The sequence below is a fragment of the Urocampus carinirostris genome, chromosome 10, assembly GCF_059441175.1.
Source record: "Urocampus carinirostris isolate Australia breed hairy pipefish chromosome 10, RoL_Ucar_1.0, whole genome shotgun sequence".
In the NCBI taxonomy this organism is placed as follows: domain Eukaryota; kingdom Metazoa; phylum Chordata; class Actinopteri; order Syngnathiformes; family Syngnathidae; genus Urocampus; species Urocampus carinirostris.
This window is the reverse complement of record NC_142358.1, coordinates 13,652,377-13,667,602: the sequence shown is the minus strand read 5'-3', so window position 1 is coordinate 13,667,602 and position 15,226 is coordinate 13,652,377. Positions and strand designations below refer to the sequence as shown.

The 15,226-nt window shown below is 39.5% G+C and overlaps 1 protein-coding gene across 2 annotated transcripts; it reads right to left on the bottom strand.

The window, feature by feature from the left end:
- Positions 1–955: 955 nt before the first annotated feature.
- LOC148357794 (E3 ubiquitin-protein ligase rnf168-like) lies at positions 956–15,181 on the bottom strand. Of its 2 annotated transcripts, none has more exons than XM_088345096.1 (8): positions 14,804–15,181; positions 11,512–11,707; positions 11,126–11,327; positions 9,353–9,417; positions 7,902–8,039; positions 7,649–7,734; positions 5,405–5,477; positions 956–3,035 (listed from the first exon to the last, which is right to left on the bottom strand). In XM_088345096.1, the coding sequence occupies exons 2-8, from the start codon at positions 11,683–11,685 to the stop codon at positions 2,493–2,495; spliced, it is 1,281 nt and encodes a 426-aa protein (XP_088201222.1). In that variant the 5' UTR covers positions 11,686–11,707; positions 14,804–15,181; the 3' UTR covers positions 956–2,492. The 2 variants fall into 2 exon arrangements, with proteins under 2 accessions (XP_088201222.1, XP_088201221.1); XM_088345095.1 differs by having other exon boundaries at positions 7,884–8,039; positions 14,804–15,150.
- Between the last annotated feature and the right edge of the window lie 45 nt (positions 15,182–15,226).

Genomic DNA, 15,226 nt, shown 5'->3' with positions numbered 1-15,226 from the left:
CCAAAATAATCGTACACCATATTTGATTTTCTTCGGAATGATGCATGATGGAAAATCCCCAGGCGGCAGACGCATGCGATTGACAAATTTGCGATTTCCTTGTATGTCGTACTCGTCTTGAAATGCATAAAAACGTACTTTGTACGGCAAAACCGTACAGGCTGAGAGGTTTGTGATCCCAAGATCCAAAAAGAAATTTGCAGGTTCAAAAGTGTCCTCCATTGGGGCACTGCCCTGCTTTATGAGATTCGATCAGCAAACTTAGTGGAGCTGTTTTTATCTAGGCTTAAAATAAGCCTATATTCTAGGAAATTCTTATGAATGAGCTATATTTAATGTTGACAATGTCTGTGTGTTGTTGTTGACGCCCTTGCAACATCCATTGTAGCCTGATCTCCCTGGAAGGGGGGGATTACCTCATGTGCGGCCCCGTCTTAAGGTTTTGTAATTTCATGCTGAGGTGTTTTGAGTTTTTTCTTGCCCTCATGTAGGTTTAACATCAGGGAATGGTGTAATAATAGTCTGTACAGCCCTTTGAGATGAATTGTGATTAAGGGCTATAAAAATAAACACGATTTCAGCTGCACAATTAATCCCCAATGAATAACATCTAAAAAAGGAAATTTGATCTAATCTGAAAATTTTAAAGGGAAATTGTGTAATATTTTACCACTAGATGTATTGCTGTACAAACGGAGACTCAGAAGTGACCAAACTGCACCATTTTTCTTCTCATCTCCCCCCAGCCTTTCATAAAGTTTCGGTACTGTCATGAAGCAGCAATATGTTAACCCCTGCTAGATGAGCATCATGTTATGTAAAATAAATACAAATATGTTGGCCTCCAAGTATTAAGAAAAATGCATGTTTAAGTGATACAGTAGTCAATTTATTTTGGCCATTCAAATTTTTTTTTTTTAAAGATTTTAACGCCTAGAATAATATATACACAACAGTGCATACAGTAATGTTTATTTGAAGCACTTTTGCCATCAAAATAGTTAAAGATAGAATGGAAAAAACACAAATGAAATAAAAAAAGAACTGCAAATTGGCCTTTTCAACATACAGAAATATATATTTTCCCAAACTATTTTTTCTTTTATGCTGACTTAATTGTAACAAGTCCTCCTTTTATAATCGTAAGTACGTACACTCTGAAAATCGAGGAATGGAAAGAAACTCCCAAGCACTGGTTTACTGCAGAATATGTACCTAAGGGCTACTGAATGTTAACGTTTAACATCAGTTTAATCATTTAGAACTGTCTCGTCAATGATAATAACGTAGTAAAATTGTTTATCAAGAGATTAGATTATTTCAACCGATGACACAAGTACTTCAATTTTGACACCAAATATACTGTTTTGTTCATGATTTTTTTCTATATAAATCAAAGCTTGGAGAATTTTATTTCTTCGACAACTAAAAAAACAGCAACCAAGACAAGTAGTGATTTCACAAGCAAGCAAACAGGAAGGGATGTCACGCTAACAGAAAAAATATATATAGAAACAACATTTGAACTGACATTCCAAAACAATCTATTTCTGCGCTATATCACAAAGCTTAGACATTACATTAAAATGCTTGGTTTTTTTTGGTTGGGGTGGGGGCATTTCTTCAACGTATCGATCATATAGTGCGAGACAATCCAGGCACCACATGTCAACTTGAACACAAACTAACAGCAGCAGTAGAATCCCTTTTATGAGAAATTCAGTGTGAAAGGCACTTCAGAACGACTCCAACCATGACAGAAACAGCCACATTAAAGTTGCTTTTAATGTCGCTAAATCACTTTAGATGATATATCGTTAACCTCGTGCGAAAACATGACTGATTTAAAAAAAGTTTTATGCATGAGTGGTAGGAAAACCATCTGTTATTTATACTTTCCTTAATTTAACTGTTGGCATGCGATAATGGCCATAGATACTGTAAGGCCATTATAGCATACAATATCATTTTGATATCCAGTATTTTTTCTCTAATGTTTTCTACAAATTTATCAGTTGTCATTCATCAGTTATCGCATGAGAAATCAGTAAACAGTAAGGCCACTAGTTCACAAACTTATGTTTTAATATTTGCTAATGAGTGATTGTTTCACAAACAAACATAAAAAAACAAGGCTAATTAAGTGCAAATATTGTTTTCAAAATGCAACAGTTTTGAACCTTTTTAGAAAAAAAACCCGACAACCCCAAAACAATTGTCAGCCACGCAATTTTCGCGAGAGGTTGTATTGTGATAGCAATATGTGCTCTTATTCTATTAGACAATGCCGGATATATAAGTGAAACTCCTTACCTCAGTGTAAGAGTGAACTCACAACTGGTCATGAACAGTACTGAAGACTACTGCATGTAGCAAAACAAGAGTTTTACATTAAATCTGGCTTTGACCTGAACAAAAATTATAAATACTTGAGGTAATCATTCATCAATTGAAAACAGTCCACCCAGTTGACAAACAGTCAACAGGGAGCTTCAGCAGCAAGGTCCAGTAAACAGGTCAGTTAGGTTTGTCTGTCGGCTGTCTCTGTTTTGCAAGGAAGTGGAAGCTTCCAGAGTAGATTGGGCTTTGGGGGAGAATTTAGTCCTTGAAGTTCTTTTTTGTGTTCTCCCAGACTTGGGCCGCAGAGGGTACGCATCAGCTGTGCCTTTTCTACGGTCTGTTTCATGCATCTTCTCCTCCTGGTTGAGCTCCTCTTGCAGGAGAAGCGCTATCCGCCGGTCAGCCTCCTCCTGCTGACGACGGCTCTCGAGGCGGGCCTCCAGCTCTGCGTGCAACGTCATGGCGTCTTCTAAAGACGTAGTAGACGAAGAGGGTGGAGAGTGGCATCCTCGCTTGCTCTGCTCCTCCAACTCATCTTCAGATTCATAACTCTTCCTCTTGGACGTTCCTTCGTCAGCATGACGACTTCTGACCTGCTGTGCCTCCAGGAGAGAGGCTGAACCAGGACCAAAAGGGTCTGGTTGGTCCTGTTGACTCCCGTAGTGGTCAGAATGAGAGGTGAGGAGGATATTTTCCTGGAATAGTTAAACCGTTATTGCAAAAAAATAAAGTTTTACCACAATTTTCTTTTACAATACATTCATAGGTTAGTACAAAGGCTCAAGAAAAAAACAAGCAAACAACGTAAATTCTGGACTACAAGCAGCTACTTTTCCCCTGGATTTTAAACACAGCTGCTTGAAATGCAGTGAAGCTTTTTTTTTACCCATGGCGATACAGATAAAAATGGCAAGCTGCTTTCTCCACAATGCATGCGCTCTAATTACAAAACACCACGGCAATGTCTGGAAACATTTATGACGCCCTTCAAAAGAAATTATTCCATGCTTTTGCCATCATTCATACAATACATAACTGGAACAAAACGAGAGGTTTGACGGTACTTTATTTAATATAGTTCTCGCAATATTTCAACCACAGAGAAAATCATCGGGACTTCTCTCCCCTCCATTTAGGACATTGGCCAGAAGCGCTGCCTATCCAGAGCCAAAAACATCATTAGGGACCCCTCTCACCCCCATCATGGACTGTTCACTCTGCTAGCCTCTGGGAAGAGGTACTGCAGTGTCCGGTGCAGGACCACCAGGTTCTGCAATAGTTTTGTCCCCCTGGCCATTAGACTGTTAAATGGTCAATCACACACATAGTTAGTCTACACTGCTGCTAATCTGTACATCTGTTTGTTTTTTTTTTTTTGCACTACTAGGAGTTCTCTATACCTAGCCACTCCTTTGCACATCTGTTCTCCTCTGCACTATCGTACTACAGTGTTATTGTTACTGTACAGTGACTTGTTTACCTGATTGCCCATTTTGCACATCTGGTTAGCTGCTATTCTTGCACTCTTTGCACTACTGTATAATACTATACATAGCCATAATTATTTAGTATATTATTAGTACTTCAATACTCCAACTCAATACAACATTTTATTTTTATCTGTACATTCAAGGAAACTGCGGGTCAGATGTATCAACATTTCGTTCTGTATACACGTGTACTAGAATGACAATAAAGTATATCTGAATCTGAACAATTCCGCACGCAAATCAAGTCCTCAATTTAAACTTCCAAATTAACTTCCGTATCATCTGTGTTTAATGTTAGGTTGGTGAAAACCAAGTGTTTGCCAGGCTAGCCACCCTTAGGTCCAGAACTAGCCTCACCCAAGGGCGTTACACGTGGCGCCACAACATGGTCCTAAAGACCCTTGCGTCCATAAGACAAGCCAGTAGCCACCAACTCCCTAACACCACCAACACCAGTCAACACCAGTCAGGCCTTTGTCTGTGAAGGTGTTACGGCAGCTCTGCACTGACTGAGCAAGGCAAGCTACGTTTGGCCCCGGGACAGGAAGACGCTGGCTGAGCTCAGCCAGCAGCTTCCGTTTCCTCCAGAGATCGCCATAACCACCCTAAGACCAGACTTGGTGCTGTAGTAGCTTTCACAGAGAAAGGCATTCATCACTGAGCTCGCAGTACCTTTGGAGGTCTCAGTGGATGAGGCTTTGAAGAGAAAGCACCTACGCTATGCCGAGCTTGCAGCTGAGGCAAAACAACGCGGCTGGAACATTGCGGTCTGGTGGGCTGCAGAGGCTTTGTCGCAAGCTTTACCCACAAGTTATTGGTTGACCTGGGAAACCGGGGCCAAAGCCTGCGTAAAGCCATTAAAGCGGCACCAGAAAAAAGCAGCAAGTGGCTGTTCATTAAGAGGAAAGACCCCTGTTGAGCCACCGAGTGACAAGTCTGGAGGTATGCGGTCAGATTTAGCTTGACTAAGGGAAAAGGATGTCTCTGCCATGCATAGTCCCATGACAAGTGTGCTGCCCATCAAAGCAAATCCCATGAAGGATTAGAACTGGCGCAAGCCTGGGGTTTCTCACCATGTGGATGGCCACCCCTGATGAGGGCCTTCTAGTGTTGTGGCCGAAACGCTTAGTGACCTAGGGTGAGACTACTGATGATGCGCCCACACTACAACTTAGCCATCCACCATTTAACCAATAATGACCAATACAACACTCAAGTATGTGCCAGCACAGGGAATCTACATCCATCCTGTGTTCTGTAAATTGAGGCTGCTGAATTTTCCTTCAACCCTCACAGAACAATGACAAACAAATTCAATTTTCTGCATCCTGAAGGCTACCACTAATGACAACAGCATAAAAACACACATCTGTGTTGCAATCTGAGAAATCTAAATTAGCTGATTTTTTGGCTGTCTAAGCCTGCAGCTTAAAATCCGGTGCAGCTTGTACAAAGACCAAATTGAATTTGTTCCATTAATTAAGCATTTAGCTATAGATTAGGTGCCCTCTATAGTCCAAAATTGACAGTTCTATCTACCACCACTAGTCACTAATGAAATGTTTGGGGCTGACCTTGTTAGAAATCAAAGTTGAAGCCGAGCTGCAGTCAGAAGGGCATGGCTTGGACGGAAGTCGACAAAAGAATCTGAACACACACAAACATGCATGCAAAGGCTAAGAACATTCTAATCGTTTAATAATTTGATAAAATTTGGTGATGATAATGCCTATAGCAAAAAAAAAAAAAAAACCTCTTTCAAGGAGCATTAACATTTTTAAGGGAAATATTGGGCAATATATGGTGTACTAAAATTGAATGAAAACAAATGGTAGACCATTTGTCTCCAACCCTTTTCAAGCATTGAGCTACTTATTAGTGCAAAGGGCACCCAGTTTCATATACTCTTCTAAAAGAATAACTTATCTTGTACTATGTTGTTACTGTGTTTTTACCATGTTAATTATTGGAAGTACAAAGGAGTAAAAAGAGAAAGAGAGAAAGAAAGTGAGAGATAAAAGGGAGAAAGAGAGAAAAGGGGAAAGGATGAAAGAGAAAAGAGAGAGGGTTAAAAATAAAGTGAAATACAAAGAAAGACAAAAAGGGAGAAAGACAGAGCGAGAGATAAGAAGGATGAAGGATTAATTCACCTGGGTGCCCGCTACCACCAGGTTAGAGACCCCAGTGATAAGACATTCTGAATGGACAGCTCAATTATCTTTGGCCAAGAGTTAAATGACTCGGCTCGCTACAGTTTAACTGTACGGGTCAGGTGTATCGACATTTCGTTCTGTGTGCATTGTTACAAAGAATGACAATACAAGTAAAATTATTATTATTATTATTAAAAAGAGAATACATTAAATTAAATACACTAAAAAAATAACACCATAAAATAAGAATAACAATAAACTTAAAAAACCCAAACATTTTATTTAAAGGGCCTCTCAGGAAATCCATGGTCACTGTACACAGAATATAAAACGACAACAAAACTAAAATGAAATAAACAAGCAATAAATACAAAAGTAAAACCAGTACAGTTAACAAAAACGGCGGGTGGAAGGTGCACGTGATGCCGTTTATTATGGGTAAGCAAGTCGGAAGAGATGGGTTTTGAGTAGGGATTTGAAGATGGACAGGTTACCGGAATTTCGGAGGTCAGGTGGTAATACATTCCAGACCTGGGGGGCAGAGTGGCTGAAAGCTCTGCTCCCCAAGGAGCTGACACTGGCATCATGTATGGTGAGATGAAATGAAAATGAAATGATCTGAATTTATATAGCGCTTTTCAAGTCAATGACTTCCCAAAGCGCTTTACAATGTGCTCCACATTTCCCAATAGCGGCCTTGCAGTCATGTAAGGCGCTAACCTGCTTATTGGGGGTGTTAGGGGTTCAGTGTCTTACCCAAGGACACTTCGACATGTAACACGGACGAGCCGGAATTCGAACTGGGATCCCTTGATCCCAAGACGAGCGCTCTACCTCCTGAGCTACTGCCGCCCCCAGTAGATGAAGGAAGGAGGAAGATCTGAGAGCCTGGAATGGCGATGCAATGTGAAGGAGGTTGGAAACGTAAGGATTGCCTTATAGCTGTACAGAAGGATTTTGTAGGTGATTCTTTGGTTGTACGGGAGCCAGTTGAGTTGTTGAAGGACAGAGGTGATGTGGTTGCAAAATAAGGTTTTGGTGATAATGCGGCAGCAGAGCTCTGGACCAGCTGAAGATTATGGAGAGACTTTAGAGGTAGGCGGTAAAGGAGGGAATTACAATAGTCAAGCTGGTAGGTATCGAGGCTATGGACAAGGATAGGGGTGGGGTAATAAAGGGATGAAGAGGGTTGATTGAGCGCAGGTGAAAGTAAGCGGACCGGGTAATGTTATGTCTAAGTGAGTGGAAAGGGTGCTGTTGTGGATGACGCCCAGACACTTGACCTGAGGGGAGGGAAAAATTAAGGAAGTGTCGAGAGAGAGGAGTCAACTTTAGAAAGGGTGGATTTTATGCTCATTAGAAATTCAGTTGTTTTGTTGTTTTGATTTAAGAAGTTGATGGTGAACCGTGATTTTATTTCAGATAGGCAGGAGGTTTGGGAGGAAGGGGGAAGTTCGGAGTTTGGTTAGTAGGAAGGTAGAGTTGGGTGTCATCTGCGAAGGAGTGGAAGGCAATGTTCAATTTACGGAAGATATGGCCTAGGGGAAGGAGGTAGGTTATGAAGAGGGGCCCCGGGACAGGGCCCCGAGGCACACCTGTGGTAAATATACCAAAAAATAACAAAACAAAAAAAAACCTTTCAACATATTAATATCAATCCCTTACTTTTCAATGTGTCCAACTTTGTTTACTTTTTTCCTGCTAGGAGTGATTTCAGCATGATTCTTGTCCTGGGTGATTGAATTGGAGTTCTATAACATGAGATACAAGAGACTATTAACAAAACTGAATCTTGTCTGACATGTGCAGCAAAGGTAATTTATATAGCGCCTGTGTTGAAGACCGATCCATTTTAAAATAGGCAAAAATCCATGTTATAGTATGTGAAAACATGACTGACCAGCTCTTTGCTAAGTACCCTGGCCAGCTTTTCGTCCTCTTCACTCCTCCTTTCTGCTTCAATCATCATCTTCTCCTCCTCTGCCAAAAGTTTGTGAATGTACTCCTCGCTAGCACGCCGCTCCTCCTCCTCAAGCTCTTGCTTTTCCTTAGACAGCTGACAACAACAAGTTCCTGTGTCAGATTTCTAGGTAAATTTGAAAATATTTGATGCATTTTCTAAGCAGGAATAAGGTTACTATGCACCTCATCTCTTCAATGTACTGTAAATTCCGGACTACAGAGTGCACCTGATTAAAAGCATAATTCCGAAATTTAAGAACGAAACTATTTTATCTCTGTACTAGCCGAACTGGATTTTAAGCCACAGTTGAGCCGAGGGCACACCTGACACCACCCGCTTGGGTAATTTGCCGATTACACTTTTGGGTGCAGAACTCCAACAGCGCCATACCCCGGCACTGCTCAAGCAGTTTTCAGGTCAGCAAGGTGTTTTATGTCACGTGTTTTCGAATCATGTGACCATTTAAGATGGAGCCCACCAGAGCGATTACAAAGGCGAACACATACTACTACACCGAAAAAAAAAACACACAAATGATGGCTGTGCTGCGTAAAATGTGAGGGCTATGTTTCTAGCTGACATCGCCATGGCAACCATTCTGTGGAGAATAATGCCCACTTAAAACACAAACTCGGTTTTGTGCCGTTGTCATTGGTGGTTGCTATGGTGACAGGCCAAAGTGTATTCGTATGTCAACGTTCCTTAAGGATTAAAAGAAACTTCAGTGACCTGACAATGACTCAGAAGATTAGGAAAAAGAACAGAAGTCTATTTGATAGATAACTTCCGCTGCTGTTCAATTTGGATGCATAAATTGAGGACTTAATTTGGGGGTGAAAAAGTTGAAATATCGTGAGTATGTAGTCAATTTTAAATAAAGTATTATCAAACCGCCGCTTTGCTCCTTTTATGTATTTTATGAATAATGTTGGAAAAAATATTGACTAATTTCTCAGCTAGAATGGCGTCAAATGTTTCCAGATGTCAAAGCAGTTTTTTTTCTTTTTTCAAAGCACATGCGTAGTGGAAAAGAGCAGCTTGAAGTTTTCTTCTGTCGCCTGGACGTTTGAAGAATTTGACGACAGAGCACCCAAAATTATGAAACTTACTCAGCGTCATTGGGCCGCTCGGTTTTCCCCCAGAGTGCCCAAGCACACCAGAGTTACAAAAAACGAAGTTGTGATTAATATTAAAATGTAAATGAACCGCTCTTAACTACTTATTCATTTTGTTGGTGTACTGTTACTGGGCATGTTTTTCCCTCCACAAAAAATACGCAGCGCACAGTAGTTAAAGCCACAGTGTTTAAAATGTAGCAAAAAAAGTAACTACTTTTAGTCCGAAATCTACGCTTGTTTTTATAAGTATTATGGTGATTATTAGATGTTCTTTGCATATGGACTTACTTTGCTGACCTGGTCCTGATATTCTTGTCTCAGCTCCCCAGGTTGACTTGTCCTTGGAAAAAAACCTAAAACACAAGCAAGGAAAACCAACACACAGACCCACACGGACATTTAGAGACAAATACAAAACACACACAGACAAAAACACAAAGTAACACAGTCAAAATTAGCACACATTCACACGCAGACCCAGTAAGGACCTGTCATTAGGCGTTATGGTGCTCCACTGTTGCACATTGATAACTCTACACATGAGAAATTCAAGTTGTCTTTCAATTAAAATGTTGCCTGACATACAAGAGAAAGACCAAGTTACGAGAATTTCCAGACGCTAACACTAGACTGTTCGGCACTGCTCACCGCAAGCATATACTCTTCCGTTAGCTCTAAGGCTGTAACTAACAACAATTTTCATAGTCGACTAGTTACTGAAAATTGAAACAATGAGTCGAATAATCGTATAATTGTTAATTTCTTCTTAAATTTCACATGACGTTAATTTAAATGTGGCAAAGATTAAAAGAAAAAAATGGTACAATGAAAGATACATCTTTTACTGCACATACAGCCGATTTGTACAAAAATCTAATAAAAATGTCCTATCTATAACCAATTTGGTACAGTGCTCAGTCCGTAAACACAAACAAACCTCTGACCATTTTTTAGGGAAAGGGATGTAAGTTAAAATCAAGTAAACATTGTCCCTTCAAACCAAGAAAGAGGTTCATGAGCAGCAGAAGAAAAGTAAATGAAATATTATGTGCATTTTGTCAAGTACATTCAGTGGTCAACTGCGACATGCGCATGAGTGACTAAGCAGAGATTCTATTAATGAGGAATGCCTCACTCTGTTGGGAAAAACGTGTCTGGCAACAATAATAAAAAAATTAATGAATTAATTAATTTTTGTTGACAATGTTGATTAATAGATGAAGCTCTACTTAGCCTATGCATTTCCTGCCATACAAACTTGTTCCCACACGCTTGTGTTTAGTTTCTTTAATCGCAATGCATCTCTTATGCTCGTGGGGAGGCAGGCCGGAGGGACAAGGCACGGGAAATGACGCACTATGACCCTCCGAGCACCCACTGAAATAATCGCATATGTAAAGGTATCACTGTATAAAGCAGGGGTGGCGAACACGCGGCTCTACAGCCGCATGTGGCTCTTGGCCAATTAGAATGCGGATCTTTGCCTCATCATATTTTCTATATACTGTGGCTCTTTGCCTCGTTTAATGTTTAGTTAACCCCCCCCCCCTTAAAACACACTTGAATCCATCAGAGTTAATAACAAACAATATATAATATTTTGAAATTAATTTGGCAGGTTTGTCGTTTTTATGCTGCTCCGGACACATAACTGACTGCCAATCATTGTCTAATGCCGGGAAATTAAGTAAACATTTCATGAGCGTGCAGACTGTTTACTTTTATTTAGCAACTTAACTTACTCTTAAAAGTGTTGAATGACGCAAAAGCCAAAAACTATACATGGCTGAATACAAATGTATTTTGAGTTAACGTCAAGTTTCAATAATATGTACAAATACAGTTAACTTAACTGTTCATTGGGGGCAGATCAGTAGAAGCCTTTTAGTGTTATGTGTTATGTTATAGGATATAATGTTTTTAATTGTGTGTGTTTGTGTGTGTGTCTGTCATGGCAGGTCAGTGCGTGGTGTGGCTCTTTAACTCTCACGCTTAAAAATTTTGGCTCTTTGTGTCAAACGTGTTTGCCACCCCTGGTATAAAGGAATGTAATGGGTGTACCGGCCACATCCTCCTCTTTGATGGCGTCCTGCCCACAGAGGCGTCGCTGGCAATGCTGTGGAAAGCTGGCCTGAATTTGCATCCACAGCTGCTGGTTAACTAGAGTCTGGTTCTTATTGTTTTGCCGGGCCCAAATGGATACACGTTTTCTACACATGGGACAGCACAGGGCACTCTTGTCCACTGACTCCAAAAAGCAGACCTGGGAAACAAAAAATTGACAGATGTTTGGGTATTTTCTTCGATAAATTCAAACCACATTTGGTTCCTTAAATATCAAATTGTTCATGACTGTTATTGAGGGTCTAAAAACCCATTGGTCCTTATTTGCCCCAACACTGATCCATTCCAAGACAAATCCCATTTTCCCCTGCGAGAGTATTTACCTTACAGAATGTGTGAGCACAGGGGAGCGTCACCGGCTCCAGAAACAAATCCAAACACACTGGACAAAGACAGTCGTCCAGGGACAGCGGCTCCTCTCTCTTCCCTTTCCCCTTCCCCTTCCCCTTTGATGGAGTTGGGGCCGTTAAGTCAGCTTCTTTATCCGGCAACATCATCTTTCTCCTCTCTGCCTTAATCCTGTGTGGTTAACAACAAAGTTACACACAATTATAAACCACAGTCTTCACGTAGTAATGGTAGGTACAGCAAAATCCATCGAATTTCAGTATCCAATCATGATAAATTGAACATTTAAATATTTGCATTGACTTGTCTGTTGATGGCATCCATTGCAGCCTGGTCATCCTGGAAGGGGAATTACCTCACGTGCAACCCCATTCTCAAGGTTTCTAAATGTTCCTAATGCTGAAGTTTTTGTTGTTGTTTTTTTTAGCTTTTCTTTGGCCTCATGAAGGTTTCAGATCAGTAGAAGCCTTTTAGACTTTTTGTAATAAAGGACTATAAAATTAAATCTGACTTGACTATTGTATTAGCCACAAAAGCAGACCTGTTTTTTGTTATCACACTTTAGTAATTTAATTCCATGTTTGATCAAATGTCATAAAAGTCCCTTATTATGGTAAAAATGGTTGCATTTCTTCGAGAAAACATAAAATAATGTAAATGTGAATGCAAAGATAATATAAAAATTTGGATTTCTAATTTTTAAAATAAAAAGAGGGCCTCTTTTGGACTTGCAATGGGGGTACACAAATGTAGAAGTAAGTCATGATGAAAAATCAAAATACAAAGCAGGTGTCAAAGCATTATGCAAAGGTTTGGAGCAGTAGTCACCAAACTTTTTGAAGCTGAGAGACACTTTTTTTTGCAAGTGAGGGCTGCCAAACATTGAAAATCCAATTTCAGAATGGATAAAGAAACTTTTCAGGTTCAATAATTTTTATTAGAAGAAATTAAGAGTTTTCTTTTAGGTTAAAAGTGGTTCTTAGAGAATGTTATCACTTAAACTACTAAAAACAGCAATTAAGTGATCATTATTAACTGAACATACTTGTTTAATATTTGTACCAAACAACGTCTATAACATCATTTTCAAAACAAAAACAAACATTGCTTGATATTTTTCCCCCCGATTTTCATTTTATAGTTTGCTGTAAACTTGCGGAGTAATCTACGGAACACTCTTAATATTAGGTACCACTGTAATTGTTTACTAAGGTTTACATTTATAAAATAATTTTTACGAATAGCTACTAAAGCCCTCAAAAAAATAAAAAAAAATCCAAATGCTATAAGGTCAAATCTTTTTATATTCAAAAGGGTGTTTACATTTTCAAAGTCGCAATTCTTAATTGGGACAATCACACTAAAACCCGCTTTGAAAATTGTTTGTTGAAAAACAAAAAAAACCTCATCCTACAAATTTAAATACACATTTCTAAACTAAATACTTATTATGTTGTTAATATGTTACCACCAGGAATCAATTGTTAGGACTACGGTTGAAACAGACTCAGTCAAAAAAAAAAAATCAAACTTCGAGGAGTTAGAAAAATAAATTTCCAAGGAAACCACAATGACCGATTACAGCTTTGCTATTTCAGAGCTACTCTGGGTGCTTGTGTTAGGAGGATACCTCGTACATGTGGTGATCTTTGGTTTAGAGTATTGTGCCTGCAAGATAACAAACTAACCCAACTTTTAACTACAATAAAACAAAGGATACATCATTTCTATTTTAGGGAAAAAAATGAAAATATTGGAAAATGTGATTATTTAACTAGGAAAAAGTGCAAACGTGGAAGTAGAGTTAAGATAAGTGAAGTCAACCAATCAAACAGCATGGCAGTTAGAATGTTTTACCTCTAAAAAGCACAATGACCAATTACTGTTGTGTTATTCCAGAACCAGTCTGGGGGCTACTAGGGTGTTCTTAGGATGCGACCTGGTGCATGTGGGCACCACATTGGTGATCTTGGGTTAGAAGAATGATGTCTGCAAGATAATCAACTTACCCAACTTTAAAGAACAACAGAACAAATGATACATCGTTTCCATTTCTGGGATAAACTGAAAATATTGGAAACAGTAATATTAAACCAGGCTATTGTGTAAACGTGTGAAGTAAGGTTAAGATAGGTTCAGTCAATCACTCCAAACGTCATGGCCGTTAGAAAACAAATGTCCCAGAACAGGGGTAGGGAACCTATGGCTCAGGAGCCATATATGGCTCTTTTCATGAGTACATATGGCTCTGAAATAAAATGTAACTATTGTACATCTCTCTGTGGCGTTCCAAAGTCAAGTGATTTCATCCCGATTTTCGTCCATATAAAGCCGAAGCAACTTAATGCAGGAGTTCGATAAGAAACCATTTAAACTGATAAATAAAAACGCTGGCAAACAACTTTGATTGGGTGAGCAGTACAGGTGGGCGGATCCCCGCACACAGCGCAAGGCACTTCTTTCTCCCTCACCCAGTGCAGTCTACACCGAAAGTGAATATGACGATATGCTTATCGTTTGCAGTAATTTGTGATATTTTTACAAAAGAACTTTGCATGCACATTATTTTGAAACTGTTATTAAGGATACATTTCATGGAAACAATAGACTCAACATTCTTCACTGAAGGTGGAAGACAAATTGTAAATGGCATATTTACATTGATTTGGGACACAGGATTTGGCACTATTATCATTTCATACATTTGATTAAATCATCAAATGACACACAGTGAAATAAAACGTACTGAAGAGTAAGCTTTTGTCTAGAGTCTAGACTCTAGAGTGTGTGTTGGGCAGTTTTTTTCAATTTTGTCTGAAAATATATGATGTGGCTCTCTCAAATTCTTTTAAAACATGTTTGGCTTTTATGGCTCTTTGTGTCAAATAGGTTCCTGACCCCTGTCCAAGAAAATCACATTGACACATAACTGGTGAGCTATTCCAGAAAAGGTCTGCGGCTACTAGGGTGTTCTTAGGGGGGTGCTACCTAGTATCCACGGACACCACGTTGGTGACCCCTAGTTTGATGTACTATTTCTGCATGTTGACAAACCTACTCAACTAATCGGTACAACTAAACAAATGATAGTTTTCCATTCCAGGGATCAGCTGCAAATATTGGAGACAGTACAAGTTAACCAGAAAGTAGTGTAAAAGTGTTAAGTTAGCTCTAACGTTAGCAAACGACTGGATCCAAATGAACCTTAAACGCCATTTTTAAATAAATAAGACACCAGAAATACGACATTACAAATCAGATACTCACCAGTCTTAACTTGTATTGAATCCAAAATGATCTTCACCGAGTGTCTTAATAAGGCGAAGTTCAATTGACTGCCTATCAGCAAGACCAGTTAGCCGTTAGCACTAGGGCAAAGCCGACTACCTGGCCGCACACAGCTCGAGGTTAAACAACCGCCAGAACGCTCCTGTTAAAGTATATATCGTTTTGTTGTTTCGGAACACTGGAAAATTGACAAATTAGTGTTGTTACTGTTTTGAGCGCAAAAAATCTGTGCCATTGCCCGCCCAAACCGGGTGATAAGCTGACAACCCTTGCGCACGCGCACTCAGCCCCAAAATAAACGTAAATTATGACGAATTGTCGAAAAAAGGCGACGACAAGCGTTTGATTGACACCTTCAGAATAGTAACATATTCAAAGTAAATTTAGTACTATGATGCATCG